Here is a 17,497-nt window from a genome sequence, read left to right on the forward strand (position 1 = left end):
AGAAAATACTCAGAATAATTTTGACAGTACTTCTTCACCTACTGTTTAGTACTTTTAGGGCTCGTTTCCACTGTTGCGACGCGATTTCGCCGGCATTCCGACGCTTGTAAAAACGCATGCGGATGCGTTTCCGCATGCGTTTTTACCCACGATTTCGCATGCGATTTCGCATGGCAGGGTGCCATGCGAAATTAACCATGACACTGCCAGGGCAAAATAACATTGAAAAAGGTGCGAAATCGCACGCGAATCGCGGGTAAAAACGCATGTAAAAAACTCATGCGTTTTTACTATTAAATACATTAGCGGCGATTCGCACGAATTCCCGACGCAGGCGAATTCGGTGGGTCCCGTCGTGCAGATTTGGCCCGCCGCCAAATCGCTCCCGCACGCCGCACATGTGGAAACAGCCCCGGCCACTTCAATGTAGCAAGCGAATCCGCATCTCGTCGCCGCATGCGGATTCGCTATGGTGGAAACGAGCCCTTACAAATTCAGAGTGCTGAAAAGTTAATTTAAACAGAAGATAAAAGATTATCTCCTAGGTAAATACTTAGGAGAAAAAGTGAATTGGATTGCGCCCATGGGGCCATACGCAATTCACTTTTTTACTTAAGTTTTCTCCTAGATGATATTTTTACAACTTGTCAATAAAATGCCTTTTAAACCACCAAAAAGCAAACAAATACTCAAAATAATTTTATCATACCTGCAGGACAACTCAAGAAATGGAAGATGCATTAAACGATGCTGGCATCACCTTTGATCTTCCAGTGGACTCGAATCAAGAATCTGGGTCGGCCAATTCCAGCGGGTTGCGTAGGGTCTGGTCCTCGACTAGAAGACCCCAATCTTCCACCTGAAGACATCTTATCTGCATTAGGAGCTTCCCTTGCCACCTTTAGGTCACATTCTTGCTCTCCAATGTTTGATCACTTTATGATGCTGATCAGTCTTTTTTCCAGTGTTTTTCTGTGTGGCTTTTGATCTTTGTCCTTTTACTTTGATGGACCATACCTCATTACGGTCTGGGAATAACTATTGCCCGACCCTCAGCCTTTGTACAGGCAGGCCCAGCTCTACTCCTTTTGGATCTAGGACCCCTGTGCCTCTATTGGCCTCGGACTCTGGCGTAGGCTCCTGGTCCCACCACTGAACATTCCTAACCGTATGCTTCGCTTTCCTGCGTTGAATTTGCAGGTCCACCCTAGCACTTTTGACAGCGCACCTATTCTGCTTCTTTATAATATTTTTTCTTTCACTAGGTTCCTGGGCAAGATCGAGAATCCGTAAGATACATCACTCTTTTGTTGTGTATATATTGTTACACTTAATTCCATGATGTGCCTATAGTTATAATCCTATTGTATACAACGATGCTACCCTTGCACATTTTAGGTCTAATCCTGTTGATTAAGGTTCCACTACTATGTCCTGCATTTTAGTTTGAACACTGTTGTGAAGCTCATATAGCTTGCTAAATATCATTCTAATAGTCTATGGCAATTGGTGAGGTGTTACCATGTTGGTACCCCACTTGGTGCTTGTCGGTCACCCAACTAATAATGGGTCACCCCATAGCACAATGTTACTTGTTAGTTTTTCCCCCTTCCCTGGTTGGCTTTCTCCCTTCATCTTCACGATCAGTTTTTTTCTCAGGTAAAATAAATCAATATTTGCTTAAGGACCTCGCCCCCCTGGGCAGCCATTTTGTACTTTACGAATACACCCCCTACCTTATGTCATGGCACCCCAGTTAATTAAAATATTATCACATAATGCCAGAGGCCTTAATTCGCCCCAGAAGAGAAACAAGGCCCTCTCTGATTATGCGAAACATAAACCAGAGGTTCTATGTATCCAAGAAACCCACTTTCTTAATACATTCACCCCCAGGAGTCTTCACAAGAACTACAAGCGGTTCTATATGTCTTCAGCCAAGAAAAAGCATAGAGGTGTTTTGACACTTCTCTCAGATTCCTTCCCATTTGAATTGCAATCCCAGATATCCGATGATAATGGCACATATCTCATACTACTAGGAACCCTTATGACCAAAATCATATGTATCGTTAATGTATATATCCCCCCCGAAAAAATCTCGGCTTCCCTCTCAGCTGTCTCAGACATCTTGCTAACACTCAATTATGATACCATCATTTGGGCTGGAGACTTTAACTCCACCCCCTGCGATGATATAGACCGCTCTCAGAACCCCAAGAGATCTTCAGCCTCTAGACAGTCAAGGGACATGTTCCTTGAGACCTTTAGATTACATTCAGTCTTTGATTCATGGAGGGAGTTTAATGGCAGCAAAAGGGGCTACACGTTCTTTTCGTACCCACATAACTCTTACTCCAGAATTGATCTAATCTTACTTACGGCTGCATGTGCCTCTGACCTAGCATTTTCCAGGCATCTTATTTGCCCTTGGTCAGACCATGACATGGTCTTCTCGGCCCTATTGTCTCCTGTTCCCCAGCTTTGTAGATCCCCCTGGAGGCTGAATGAGACTCTTTTGCTTAATCCTGAGGTATCTGGACAATTGGATACATGCCTTAACAATTACTTCCTTGAAAACGATATAGGAAACATTAATCCAGGAATATGCTGGATGGCCCACAAAGCTGTAGTCAGAGGTGAGCTTATTGGCCATGCATCCAGGCTGAAGCGTGATAGAACCGCTATTATCCAAAACCTTGAACATAGGATCTTAAATCTTATGACCGCCAATCAACTGACTCCCTCACGATTTCTGTGCAAGCAGATCTCTGATTCACGTCTTCAGCTTGATGCTTTGCTTAATGACCACCTCGAAAAGAGTCTAAGATGGACAAAAGCAATATCTTATGTTCAATTGAACAAGCCCAATAAATGGTTGGCCAAAAAACTTCGCAGTCAACAAACAATTAACAAAATCATTAAAATCAGACAATCATCCGGACAAATCACCACTAATCCAGATAAAATATATAATACCTTCCTTGAGTATTATTCTAACCTCTATAAAGATGATGACCCAGATGCTTTCTCCTCTAACAAACATTCCTTTATAACCCAGACAATACTACATAAGCTCGCTCCTGATTCCTCTAAACTTCTTAACCTCCCAATTTCATATGAAGAAATCCATGATGCTATTAAAAAATTAAAACGGGCAAAGGCTCCAGGCCCAGACGGCCTATCTGCCTGTTATGATCATGTCTGCAGCGTTTACTGCTGGCTGCAGTGGTATTGTAACCCAAGCAGTTCTGATGTCATTACATACATTTTCTTGCATAGTTTGGTTTGCACTTAAACTAGTTGCTGATTCCATCTGCAGTCGCTCTGAAGTTAATGACAGTTTAATATGCTTTTGTGTAAACAAACATTGTCTGCTGCAATGGAGGGGCAATCCCTTTCCTGCAGGCTGCATATCATTGTCTGCCTTTTCCTGCTGTCAGCCTGTGATTAATTACCATTCACTTGTGTGGGAATCTGCAGGTCTGCTCCCATTGGATGACCTCAGTATAAAGAACTGCTTCCTGCAATGCTTGATGGGCTACCATAGTCTCAGATTCAGTCTGTTACTCTGCTCGTGCCCCACCTCGTTCCTGGTCCGTGTGGACTGCGCTGACTCCTGCGAAGGGGTCAGCGAGTCCTCCTAGTTCTGCTCTTGTTCTAGAAGTTGTTACTTTGCTTGTCTTGTGTCATATATTGGTTCATCGCCAATATATACGCATACTTGCACGTTTATTATTTTCCTTGTATTCGTGTTACGTTGATACATCAGTGTCGCTGATATATACGTACACGAACTGTTTATATCCTGTGTTCCGTTAGTCAGCGTTCCAGCACGCTGAGCTAGTTATCCTGTTCCTGGTCCTGTTTGTGGATTGCGTTCATCTCTGCGAAGAGATAGCGAATCCTTCTGAGTCCTGTTCCCTGTATTACTCCAGTCTTAGTCAGAGTTCCTGCTTATGTCATATATCGGTTCATTGCCGATATATACATATGTTAGTCAGACGTTACAAATAGTTTCATTGATAGCTGTAATTGTAATACGCTAGGAAATCATACTTATTGTATATTTATCTGCGTTACGTTCATCTATCTTGATCTTGCTATTTCCTGACTATCCTGTCCTGTCTTTGTGAGGCACGCCATTGCTGCAAACGCATTGGCTACCTCATTCCAGTCTGTTTTATTGTGGACGCTTGCTGTCACTAAGTAGTGGCTAGTTAAGCAAGCGTTCACTCTGTCTACCTGTCCTGATCTCCTCAGTCCTGGTTTATGCGCTCAGCGCTACTTTGCGCTGAGACGTTATTACGAAAGTGTTGTTTGTGGCTGTTCGGATCTGCACCGGCTCTGTGCACCACAATCTCCTATTGGAGTCAGTCCTCTCCTCCACTAAACTGGGGATATCCTGATCCCTTGTGCTGGTGTGTGTACCTCCTTCACGTCAGCTTATGTGTTGTATGCTGACTGTGGAGATTACACCTCCAAGCTTAACATTATGGTAGCCCCATTACCAATCCCTATTGTGGGGGGAATTTCCAGAAATTATGACACTGTTTGTCAGGGGTCCTGCTCCTTTAAAACATTTGAAAAGCTTGGTCCTGAAGTTACAGACAAATTTATATCAGAATTGGTTAAAGTTCTGGCCAATCCTGACTTTCGGGCTTCTGCAATTTCTACCTGGTCTGATTGGATCGTTTGTGCTCTTTTTAAGGGCAAACTTTTTGATTGGGCAATCGATGTCTTAGATCACACTCAGTTTAGACAAAGTCCTTTGCAATTTATAGCTTTTGTAATTCACAATTGGTTGCGCATAGATCCATTGCCTTTTCCTCTTAATGAACTCCTGGCAGCAGGCCAATCAGCTGCTCCTTCAATTGCTTGCAAGAATGAGCAGCAAGCAGAAAGTGTTACTGATAATTTTCCTGCAGCTTTGAATAAATCACCAAAAACAGCAAGGTCAAAGGCAAAACGCAAACGTTCTAAGAAACGTGTCCAATCTGCAGAATCGTTATCTTTAGCGACTGCGCATCAGACCTGCAATGAGATTCTGTCATTAACGGATAATGAAATGCAATTGTCTTTCAGGGGAGTTAAATGGACTTATGAAACTACTAATGAACTTTCATCACTGGCTAGGGAAAATAAAGATTTTTGTTTAAAAGAATTATCTGAGTACGATTATGAGGATATATTACAGAGTATTGAACAAATCAATCTATTCGTGCAGCAAGAAAAATTTGCATACACTACAGTCCAACACTTGCTACAGGTATTGGAGATCCTTAGGAATAAGAAATCTGCCAATCGCCTGCTAAATAATCCAATGTATGTTTCTGCCAAAACCACATTTGCAAACTGTGATCTGCCTGTTAAGTATGCTTGGAATCCTCCATTTGAGAAAGGAGAGATGGAAGCTCTGGTCAATGAATGGAAGAATGATTCAAGTTCATTTTGTCAATTTTACAGTGCAAAAAGTGAATTAGTATTGAATGCATGCATTAAGTCTGCCTATAACCTAATAAAAACTGGTGTGTGTGGGTATGACCTTGTGGCTCCATTGATCGATGTGTGGAAAATGATTTTGGACGATTTTTATGCGATTCAATCAGTTGATACCAGGGAAGACACACTGTCAATTGGAGACTGTCCCACTTCTCCAGTTACTGAGTCCCTGCCATGTCTTGTGAATGTTCCTGTAACTCCACCCTGTACCATGGATAACTCAGTGTTACTTCCCAGTAAAACAGAAGCCACTGATACTTTCTTAACTTTGCCCTGCACAAATTTCTCAGCAGAGAATCCAGAGGTCCTGCTGACTTCTGAGTCCAGCCTAGCCAGTACTCATGAGTCTTTGTTCAGTGAAACAGACACCAGAAAAATCTTGCCTGTCTCTGCAAACACTTCTGCAGAAATTACCTGTGTTAATAAAGTTCAACTCCTGTCTGATCCAGCAGATGCCAATAGATGCACTACATCAGTTTCCGAGTCCCAGCAATCCTGTCCAGAAACCTCAGAACCCCAGCATCTGAATTTTCCAATTTCACAATTGAATGGTGATTTAGATGCGCAAACATTGTGTTATGATCTTCCTGTTTCTACACCTCACTCTAGCTTCGTGAATAACTCAGAGCGTCTGCTATGTGAATCCGAAATCGCAGAATTATTACCGTGTTCAGAAAATGTTCCAGTAAATTTGCCCTGTACCATGAATTGTGCAGTAGATCTCTCCAATGAAACTCAGGTCACAGAATCATTATGCTGTCCAGCAGGTGCTTCCATGGTTTTGCCCTGCAATATGGACTGTTCAGTGATCCTGTCCAGTGAAGCTGTGGTCACAGAGTCTTATGCTTCACCCAGTACTTTGGATACTTCAAACCCTCTAGCAGAGGAGTCTGAGGCACTGCTTACCTCAGTTGGTGTTGCAGTAATATTCACTTGTCTAGCAGCTGTTTTGGAATTACAGTCTGCTCTAATAAAACTTGATGAATTTCTGCCCAGCGAAGCAGAAGCCATTGAAATATTGTCCTCGTCAGCAAGTGTGTTAGATACCTTGCCCTGTACACAGTCTGATTTAACCAATATTGTTGAGTCCCTCTCCAGTGTTGTAACAGCCGAGGAACTCCAGCCCTGTCCTCTGAATGTTTCAAAAGTCTTGCCCTGTAACATGGATAATTCTGACTCGCTGGAAAAAATAATAGAAATCTCAGAATTTCAGTCCGGGTTAATGAGTGTTTCTGAAATCCAGCCCTGTATCCTGGAAAATTCTGGTTCTCTGGCCGGTGTGGCAGAAGTTCCAGAGTCCCCTTTCTGTCCAGTGAGTTACTCAGTTTTGCCTAGTTCAGTGGGGATTGCTGCACTACTGACTAGTTTTGCAGCCCTTCATGAGCTCCAATCCAGTGTATTTGATGAGTCTCTGTCTAGTCCAGAAGAAGTTATGGGAACCGTGTCTAGTTCGGTGCATACATCAGAAGATTTGTCCTGTCTTGTAAATGCCCCTGAACATGATTTGTTAATAACCTTGCTGGAATCAGAGACATCTAAGTCTGATCCTGCATTTTTTAGTGAGAATCCAGTAACTGTGAAGTCTAGTCATGATGATTTTTTTTTGCCCAGTCCTGGTTTCGGTCCTACCTTGACTGACTTTGAGGTTCGCAGTTCCTTGACATGCCCAGAAGTCTCTCTTGTGCCGGTGTGCCCAGATGTGCTTCGTATGCCAGAGTGCCCAAGTGTGTCTGTGTTGGCGTGCTCACACGCTTCCCTAGTGGAGACATGTTCTGATGTTGCCGGTTGGCCTGCATGCCCGGAGATGGTTCTGGTCCCTAAAAACCCTGATCTTGATGTTTGTCCTTGTGACCCTGACTCTAGAGTTGCCCTGGGTTCCATAGGGGTTCTTGATGGTTCTCCATGTGAGCCTAAGGGGCGTTCTGACCTGTGGGGATCTCTTTGGAGCTTCCAAGTGTTCTGGGAGATCTCTGAGGAAACTTGTCCTGGTACCTTGGACTGGTTCAATGGTGGGTTTTGTGTTGGTAGGGACAGTTCCGGTGGGCATTGCAAAGGCTTTGGCGTTTTTGGACAGTCCCGGGAAGGCGGTGGGTATCGCTCAGAGAGTTTCTGGGGGCTTTTTTCTGGAAGTCGTGGTTCTGATGGGTATCACACTGAGGCTTGTAGTGCTGACGGGCATGGTTCTGTAGGTTCTGGTTCTGATGGGTCCAGTCTTGTGGGGACTGATTCTGGAATTTGGTCTTGCCGGGCTGTCCCGGTCATCATGAATTATCAGTCAGATTGTTTTGTTGGGAATTTCAGTTTTGAAAAGCGTCTGGTATCCGCTTTTAAGGGGGGGGGGGGGGTAATGTTATGATCATGTCTGCAGCGTTTACTGCTGGCTGCAGTGGTATTGTAACCCAAGCAGTTCTGATGTCATTACATACATTTTCTTGCATAGTTTGGTTTGCACTTAAACTAGTTGCTGATTCCATCTGCAGTCGCTCTGAAGTTAATGACAGTTTAATATGCTTTTGTGTAAACAAACATTGTCTGCTGCAATGGAGGGGCAATCCCTTTCCTGCAGGCTGCATATCATTGTCTGCCTTTTCCTGCTGTCAGCCTGTGATTAATTACCATTCACTTGTGTGGGAATCTGCAGGTCTGCTCCCATTGGATGACCTCAGTATAAAGAACTGCTTCCTGCAATGCTTGATGGGCTACCATAGTCTCAGATTCAGTCTGTTACTCTGCTCGTGCCCCACCTCGTTCCTGGTCCGTGTGGACTGCGCTGACTCCTGCGAAGGGGTCAGCGAGTCCTCCTAGTTCTGCTCTTGTTCTAGAAGTTGTTACTTTGCTTGTCTTGTGTCATATATTGGTTCATCGCCAATATATACGCATACTTGCACGTTTATTATTTTCCTTGTATTCGTGTTACGTTGATACATCAGTGTCGCTGATATATACGTACACGAACTGTTTATATCCTGTGTTCCGTTAGTCAGCGTTCCAGCACGCTGAGCTAGTTATCCTGTTCCTGGTCCTGTTTGTGGATTGCGTTCATCTCTGCGAAGAGATAGCGAGTCCTGTTCCCTGTATTACTCCAGTCTTAGTCAGAGTTCCTGCTTATGTCATATATCGGTTCATTGCCGATATATACATATGTTAGTCAGATGTTACAAATAGTTTCATTGATAGCTGTAATTGTAATACGCTAGGAAATCATACTTATTGTATATTTATCTGCGTTACGTTCATCTATCTTGATCTTGCTATTTCCTGACTATCCTGTCCTGTCTTTGTGAGGCACGCCATTGCTGCAAACGCATTGGCTACCTCATTCCAGTCTGTTTTATTGTGGACGCTTGCTGTCACTAAGTAGTGGCTAGTTAAGCAAGCGTTCACTCTGTCTACCTGTCCTGATCTCCTCAGTCCTGGTTTATGCGCTCAGCGCTACTTTGCGCTGAGACGTTATTACGAAAGTGTTGTTTGTGGCTGTTCGGATCTGCACCGGCTCTGTGCACCACAATCTCCTATTGGAGTCAGTCCTCTCCTCCACTAAACTGGGGATATCCTGATCCCTTGTGCTGGTGTGTGTACCTCCTTCACGTCAGCTTATGTGTTGTATGCTGACTGTGGAGATTACACCTCCAAGCTTAACACTGCCATCTACTATAAAAAATATGCTAATATTCTAATTCCTCACCTCCAGAAATTCTACAATTTCATGATGAAGGGGGGTGCCCCTTCTCCTGAATTCCTCAAATCTTCAATTACGGTTATCCCAAAGCCTAATAGAGACCATCTTGACCCGAAAAATTATAGGCCTATCTCCCTTTTGGGAGTCGATTACAAAATGTTCACGTCCATCTTAGCTACAAGACTGAATAAGGTCTTGCCTGCTCTTGTCCATGGGGATCAGGTGGGCTTCATCCCCATGAGGCAAGCACCAGATAATGTTCGTAAGACCATCAACATCCAACATTATTGCAAACGTAATTCTAAACAGCTTGCTATTCTCTCCCTAGACATGGAAAAGGCATTCGACCTGATAAAATGGCCCTATATGGTCGAAGTCCTCAAAAGATTTGGATTCTCTGGTGAATACCTGAATGCTATTCAGGTTCTTTATTCCTCCCCCTCAGCAAATCTTAAACTCCCCTCGACTTCCCAAATTACTTTCCCGATACAGAGAGGAACGAGACAGGGGTGCCCCCTCTCACCAGGAATTTTTGCTCTAGTAATGGAGCCCCTGGCAATCAAAATTAGATCTTCACCTGACGTCCAGGGTGTCAGAATTGGGCAAAATGAATATAAAATGAGCCTTTTCGCAGACGACGTCCTTTTAACCCTCACGAGTCCCCACACTTCTATTCCTAATCTTTTACAAATTATCTCGGATTTCTCCACTTTCTCCGGCTTTCGTTTGAACCTGGATAAGTCTGAGTTAATGGTAACTAATATGTCCACTCAAACTACTAATGACATGGCCCAGTCTTTAGGCCTTAAGTTACAAACTAAATACATTAAATATCTTGGGGTTAACCTTCCGTTAAACCCAGACTCTCTTTATGAAACTAACTATCCCGCCCTGTATCACAAGTTATCAAATGACCTACAAACCTGGGCCTCATATCCCCTGTCCCTACTGGGAAGGGTGAACTCCATAAAAATTACCCTTTTACCAAGACTATTATATCTTTTTAGGACCCTCCCTATCAAACTCCAGCCCAAACCATTTAAAGAACTCCAAAATAAGGTTTATAAATTTGTCTGGCAGAACAGGAGAGCAAAAATCAATAGAGTGGCTCTATCCAGGAGAAAGCATCTGGGAGGTCTCAACCTTCCTAACCTTCCAATCTATTACAAAGCAGCTCAGATTGCCCAAATGGCCGCAATCAATGCAAAAACCCATACGCCTTTATGGGTCCACCTAGAATCGCAGTTGTTAGCCCCTTTGACTTTACCTGGGATAATGTGGGCCCAGAACATCCCATTAGCCACCATTAAAAAATCCTCGCCTATATCAGCCCATTCCTTTGCTATTTGGCAGAAAGTTAGATTTACACATAAACTACAATCACCGACTACACGTCTAACTGAAATTTTGGGTAATCCTGACTTCCCGCCTGGCCACCAAATCAACCTCTTTAAATGGTGGATTGAAAAAGGTCTCACGAAAATGGGCAACTTTATCACCGCTTATAAGCTTATTCCCATTCGCCAGTTTTTGACCGAACATCATCCCCCTCCAAGCGAAATCTTCAGAGTATCACAAGTTTTTCATTTTCTTAGATCATTAAATCCCTCCAATTCCATTACCTCCTACATGGCTTTTGAGGTTAGATGTAAAGATTCTGCGCTTGAGAGGGGCCTGATTTCAGAACTATATGATACATTTACACAGATCCCCCTGACACTAAGTTTCCTTTTCAATCCAAATGGGAATCTGATATGCAGTTTGACCTTTCAGCCAGTCGATGGACTCATTGTTGTACTTCTGTATTAAAGAACAGTGCCTACTACTCATCTATTGAAACTGCGCTCAAACTCCTCCATAGATGCTATATGACCCCAGCTAGGATTCACGACTTTGATAGATCAGTATCGGCCCTATGTTTTAGAGGTTGTCAGGCCCGTGGTGATATTTGGCATACTTGGTGGACTTGCCCGATAGCACAGGCTTTCTGGTCTACTATTTGGTCCAAATTGTGCCTTATTTCCAAAGCCTCTCTACCAATTGACCCATCAGTTGTCCTTCTTGGGAATAAACCGCCAACGTTTAATTACACCACCCATGGACTATTCCAGCATGCCTTTGCTCTCGGGAAGCGACATTTAGCTTCTCGATGGAAAGCTCCCTCTCTATTGCCAGAAAAAGTATTTTCAGACTTAAATTCCACCATGTTATCTGCACACATTATGGCAAAGATTCAGGATAACCTACCTAACTTTTTCAAAACTTGGAATGACTGGATAGAGTGGCAGGATAATAATGGTCTTAGTTATGTACTTCACTCTTTTTAGCTGTATCCCTCTGGCACGGCATGGCATAATAGGACTGGCTGCCTAGGGTAGGGTATGTAGGTCCCTCCAACCTCACTTTTTCCATTTTATGAGATGAACACTCAACCCATATGTGGCTCTTGAGAAAGCCTCCCCCTCCCCACTTCCCTCCCAGCCACGTATTAGTGACCCATTGGCATGTTGTGCATTGCACCCATGGGTCTACTGTGTCTGTTTAATCCTATGTTTCCTCTCCCCTCCCTTCTCTCACCCCCCCCCCCCCCCCCCCATAGTTACATATTTTATAAAATGTGTTTTTTCTTGATATTCTTATGAACGTTTTCATAACTTTGCTATAACTGAAGTTGGCTCTTAAGCTATTCCTCCTGCGTGGGGAAATATTCTTTATTGTGAAATGTTCATGTATTTGCGTTTTTACTTTAATAAACACCCTTGAAACAAAAAAAAAATAATTTTATCAGCACTTTTTCACCTACCTTTTGGTACTCTTTCCATTGTAAAGTAATAAAAAGTTATTTTGAATCAAAGATGAAAAATGATCTCTTTGGAGATCGTTTTTCTTCTATTTAACCATTTCAGCCAGCGGGGATTTTTCACCTTATGCATCAGCGCAATTTTCACCTCCCATTCATTCGCTAATAACTTTATCACTACTTATCACAATTTATTGATCTACATCTTGTTTTTTCCGCCACTAATTAGGCTTTCTTTGGGTGGTACATTTTGCTAAGAATTATTTATTTATAAATGCATTTTAACAGGATTAATAAGAAAAAAATTCGTTATTTCTCAGTTTTTGGCCATTATAGCTTTAAAATAATCCATGCTACCATAATTAAAACCTATGTATTTTATTTTCCTGTATGTCTCGGTTATTATACCATTTAATATTTGTCCCTATCACAATGTATGGCGCCAATATTTTATTTGGAAATAAAGGTGCATTGTTTCCTTGTTGCGTCCATCACTTTTTACAAGCTTATAATTTAAAAATTTTTTTGTAGTATACCCCCTTCAAATGCATATTTAAAAAGTTTAGACCCTTAGGTAACTATTTATGTTTGTCTTTTTTTTGTTTCTTTAATTGTATTTTTTTGTTTTTTTTCATTAAAAAATTTATTTGAGTAATATTTTGGTGTGGGACATAAACAGGGCATTTTTAATGTTGTAAAATGTGTAGAATATAATGTAAAAAATGTGTAGATGTAGTTTTACTATTTGGCCACAAGATGGCCACCTTCGTTTTTGTTTTCCCTCCTTGTACTTCTCGCTAAGCGGCAGTACAAGGGGGATGCGGAAATTGTTACGGGCAGAAGAACTGACGCCTCACGGGTGAGCGCTTCAGTTTTTCTGCGGGGGAAAGGGATCGGTGATCGGGAACCATGTTCCCTTTCACTGATCCCAGGGCTACCGGGGGACACAACGGGGGCGCGCCCATGAACGCGTGCGGGAGCTCGCTGAAGCACGGGTGCACAGGAGAGCAGCCGCCCAGACGTGAGCTTCACGTCTCGGCGGCTGAAATGGTTAAAATAACTTTCCAGCACATTTCAGCTGAAAAGGTACCAAAAAGTAGGTGTAAATGCATTATCAATTTTTTTATTTTTTTTTAGTATTTTTTTGCTTTCTGGTGGCTTAAAATGCATTTTATTGACAAGTTTAAAAATATCACCTTGTCCCATATGCAATTAACTTTTTCTTCTGAGTTTTCTCATAGGAGATAATTTTTCATCTTCTATTTAGAATAACTGCTCAGCACTTTGCAATTGGAAAAGGACCAATTTTTTTTATTTTAGCTTTAGCCCTTTTTGTGACTAGGTGCACGGAAGCGTATTGCAAAAATACGCTACAGCACATGCGCGCCGAGAAGTCGCGTCAGTCATTTTTTAAATTACCCTGCATTGCCATAGACTAACATGACTTCCGGGCAGACGCAGATCGTCGCAAATCAAAGTAGAAGCCGTGCGGTAACATGGTTCTGGACCTGCGACAGGGATGCGGCAAAAACGTCACTACCGTCGCGTCAGCCGTAACGTTGCAGTATGAAACTCTCCATAGACTTTCATTGCCCGGCGGTGGGGTGCTGTAAAAATACTGCACTGCCCCGATGCCCCGACTTCGACCTGTGCTCTCCCATATGGGCACAAATGTGCAAGTTAAATCAACAATGCACAATGGAGTAACTTTCCATTCTTGGACACCTCTAAGGGCCCTTTCACATCGGGGCAGTGCGGTATTTTTAATGCAGGGTAATTTCAAAAATGACTGACGCGACTTCTCGGCGCGCATGTGCTGAAGCGTATTTTTGCAATACGCTTCCGTGCACTTCTGCATCCCCCGAAGCAGGAAGTGACAGCAAGAGCGCATCACTTCCTGTTTGGCCCAATGCCAGATGGGGAATACCACGTAACACAGAATTACTCCAAGGCCTGTTTCTGGCGGAGTGATACTGTGCAGCGGAAGCGACGCACCGCATCGCTAACACTGGTTTATAGTCTGAAACCGGCCTTAGGATCCTTTCACACTATGCAGGTTTCGCTGCAATAAAAACACAATGCAATGCTGCCTAACGTGTGTTATACGTGCGGTATGACTGTATGGCGAAGCAAAGTGAAGCATACAGTACAATCCAAGTATGCTTTGCCGCCACTGTAATTGCATTTGTGGCATCACTACCCGCCACGCTGCACCACACTTGATGTGAAAGCCCCATAGGAATTGCATTCCGAACAGTGTTGCTTATGAATTTTCGCTCGTGATTTTCAATTTTGATAAAATTTCTGTGAAAAAAATAGAATTTTCATTTTTTGTTTGTTTGTTTTTTTGCGAAAATGAGAAAAAAACAATATTTGACCAGCAAGAGCGTGAAAATGTGGAATACCAATATTTTTACCGCAAACATTTTTACAGCAAAAACTCAAAAGATCTATATACGAAAATTTACAAAAAGTGTGATAAACGCGAAAAAGAACAAAACTTATTTTGGATGGCATTTTCCCTCGAAAATCAAATTTTACATTATTTTCTAGATATTCAATGCAAAACGAATATTGGCATTTTCGCTCATCAATGGTTGCCATGCAATATCAATGATGTTGTGGCGCTATGCAACAAACTTAGGGTGAGAGAGCCGTCATCCGTTAGTAATCAGCTGAATACCACAGTCTCTGACCTACGACCTGACCTTGCTGGTGCCGCAGTCGCACTCCTCTCCCAGCTCCACAAGCTTGTTTCCACACATAGCTGTAGACCTGTCATTCCCTTTGGGAGGTTTATTCAGGATGCAAGAGGGCAAAGCGGTCTGGAGAAATTTCTTGTGTTGATTTATGCTGCATTTACTGAATTTGCTCGGAAGTATATTACTACAAATAATAAGAAAAAGATAAACAGTTATAATTTAAAGAAAATCTGAAGTGAAAATAAACTTATGAGATAAGTAATTGTATGCGTAGTACAGCTCAGGAATAGAACAATAGTAGCAAAGAAAAGTGTCTCATATTGTTTCCAGTAAGGAAGAGTTAAGAAACTTCACTTGTTATCTATGCAAAAAAGCTTCTCTGAGCTCTCCAACCCAACTTGGGTCGGATAGTGTCCTATTTTCTGAAGCACTTCAAAGACCAGTGACACACAGCTTCAGATAAGGTTTTACTGCAGGGATGTTTAAAGCATACCTCCCAACTTTTTGAGATGAGAAAGAGGGACACTTAAGCCACACCCCTGATCACGCCCCCATCACACCCCTAGTCATGGATACCATAAAAATTTCATAAGAAAAATATGCTGTTTTATAATTCAAGCCACACTGGTCCTTTCTATCCTGGTTCATTCTCCTTCATATTATTATTTTAAAATTAGTAATATATCAATTTAAAGCATAGGAATGAAGTTTAGAGTCAAACACATTTTTAGTAGAGAAATAAATATATTTACATAGAAAGAGGGACAAAGTCCTGAAAGAGGGACAAATGAAAAGGAAAAAAGCTCATCTGCCAAGCTTTAATATTGCACTGTGATGTATTTGTAAATGTTAATTAGATCTTCTCTAAGGCATCTTTTCTCTACCTGGCATCTGGTATTGTATAAAAGGAAACATCCATATCCCTCTCAGTTAAGGTTCCCTTTAAGGGGGCAGAGGCTGCTGGTACCTAAGTGGTTAAGTATTTAGTATTTAAATTGGAAGACTGGGACCCTTCCGCATCTTTAACCACTTGAGGACCGTGGGCTTTATCCCCCTTAAGGACCAGGCACTTTTTTTCCATTCAGACGACTGCAGCTTTCACGGTTTATTGCTCGCTCATACAACCTACCACCTAAATGAATTTTGGCTCCTTTTCTTGTCACTAATAAAGCTTTCTTTTGGTGCTATTTGATTGCTGCTGCGATTTTTACTTTTTATTATATTCATCAAAAAAGACATGAATTTTGTCAAAAAAATGATTTTTTTTAACTTTCTGTGCTGACATTTTTCAAATAAAGTAAAATTTCTGTATACATGCAGCGCGAAAAATGTGGACAAACATGTTTTTGATTAAAAAAAAACCATTCAGCCTATATTTATTGGTTTGGGTAAAAGTTATAGCGTTTACAAACTATGGTGCAAAAAGTGAATTTTCCCATTTTCCAGCATCTCTGACTTTTCTGACCACCTGACATGTTTCATGAGGGGCTAGAATTCCAGGATAGTATAAATACCCCCCAAAAAAACCCATTTTGGAAAGAAGACATCCCAAAGTATTCACTGAGAGGCATAGTGAGTTCATAGAAGATATTATTTTTTGTCACAAGTAAGCGGAAAATGATACTTTATGACAAAAAAAAAAAAAAGTTTTCATTTCTTCTAACTTGCGACAAAAAAAAATGAAATCTGCCACGGACTCACTATGCTCCTCTCTGAATACCTTGAAGTGTCTACTTTCCAAAATGGGGTCATTTGTGGGGTGTGTTTACTGTCCTGACATTTTGGGGGGTGCTAAATTGTAAGCACCCCTGTAAAGCCTAAAGATGCTCATTGGACTTTGGGCCCCTTAGCGCAGTTAAGGTGGCCATACACTGGTCGATGTGCCATTAGATCGACCAGCTGACAGATCCCTATCTGATCGAATCTGATCAGATAGGGATCGTATGGCTGCCTTTACTGCAAACAGATTGTGAATCGATTTCAGCCTGAAACCGATCACAATCTGTTCAGCTGCTCCTGCCGCCTGTCCCCCCCCCCGTATACATTACCTGAGGCTGGCTCCCGGGCGTCTTCTCTGCACTGCACCGCACTGCTGTTCTTGCTCCATCCCGGCGCTTCCTGTGTTACTCCGTGACCAGGAAGTTCAAATAGAGCGCCCTCTATTTCAACTTCCTGGTCACCGGAGTGACACAGGAAGTATAAGCGTACACTGGGACATGCGGAAATGCGGTGCAGCGAGGAGAAGAGGACCCCGGAGCCAGCTTCAGGTAATGTATACATGCTCGGATCGGGCCCGAATCGTACGCCGCAAGCGACGCGCTCCTACCGCCGGGCGATCGAGGGTAATTTCCCGCACGGCGCGATCGACGGTCCGATCCGATTTCGGGAGGGAATCGGATCGGCGGGTGCGTTTAGCGCAAGCGATTGGCAGCAGATCCGATCCCAGGATCGGATCTGCTGTCGAAACGGCCGTGAATCGAGCCAGTGTATGGCCTGCTTTAGGCTGCAAAAAAGTGCCACACATGTGGTATTGCCGTACTCAGGAGAAGTAGTATAATGTGTTTTGGGGTGTATTTTTACACATACCCATGCTGGGTGGGAGAAATATCTCTGTAAATGACAATTGTTTGATTTTTTTTTACACACAATTGTCCATCTACAGAGATATTTCTCCCACTCAGCATGGGTATGTGTAAAAATACACCCCAAAACACATTATACTACTTCTCCTGAGTATGGCGATACCACATGTGTGGCACTTTTTTGCACCCTAACTGCCTTAAGGGGCCCAAAGTCCAATGAGTACCTTTAGGA

General features: G+C 42.6%; 1 protein-coding gene across 1 annotated transcript in view; it reads right to left on the bottom strand.

The window, feature by feature from the left end:
* LOC137561089 (zinc metalloproteinase-disintegrin-like protein H3) overlaps positions 1 to 17,497 on the bottom strand; it is a 147,974-nt gene that overhangs the window by 67,362 nt on the left and 63,115 nt on the right. Inside the window, exon 12 of the mRNA XM_068272334.1 lies at positions 14,690 to 14,867. Within this exon, the coding sequence (XP_068128435.1) occupies positions 14,690 to 14,867 (178 nt within the window). The remainder of the gene's footprint in view (positions 1 to 14,689; positions 14,868 to 17,497) is intronic.

Source organism: Hyperolius riggenbachi, chromosome 3 (assembly GCF_040937935.1).
Source record: "Hyperolius riggenbachi isolate aHypRig1 chromosome 3, aHypRig1.pri, whole genome shotgun sequence".
Lineage (NCBI taxonomy): Eukaryota > Metazoa > Chordata > Amphibia > Anura > Hyperoliidae > Hyperolius > Hyperolius riggenbachi.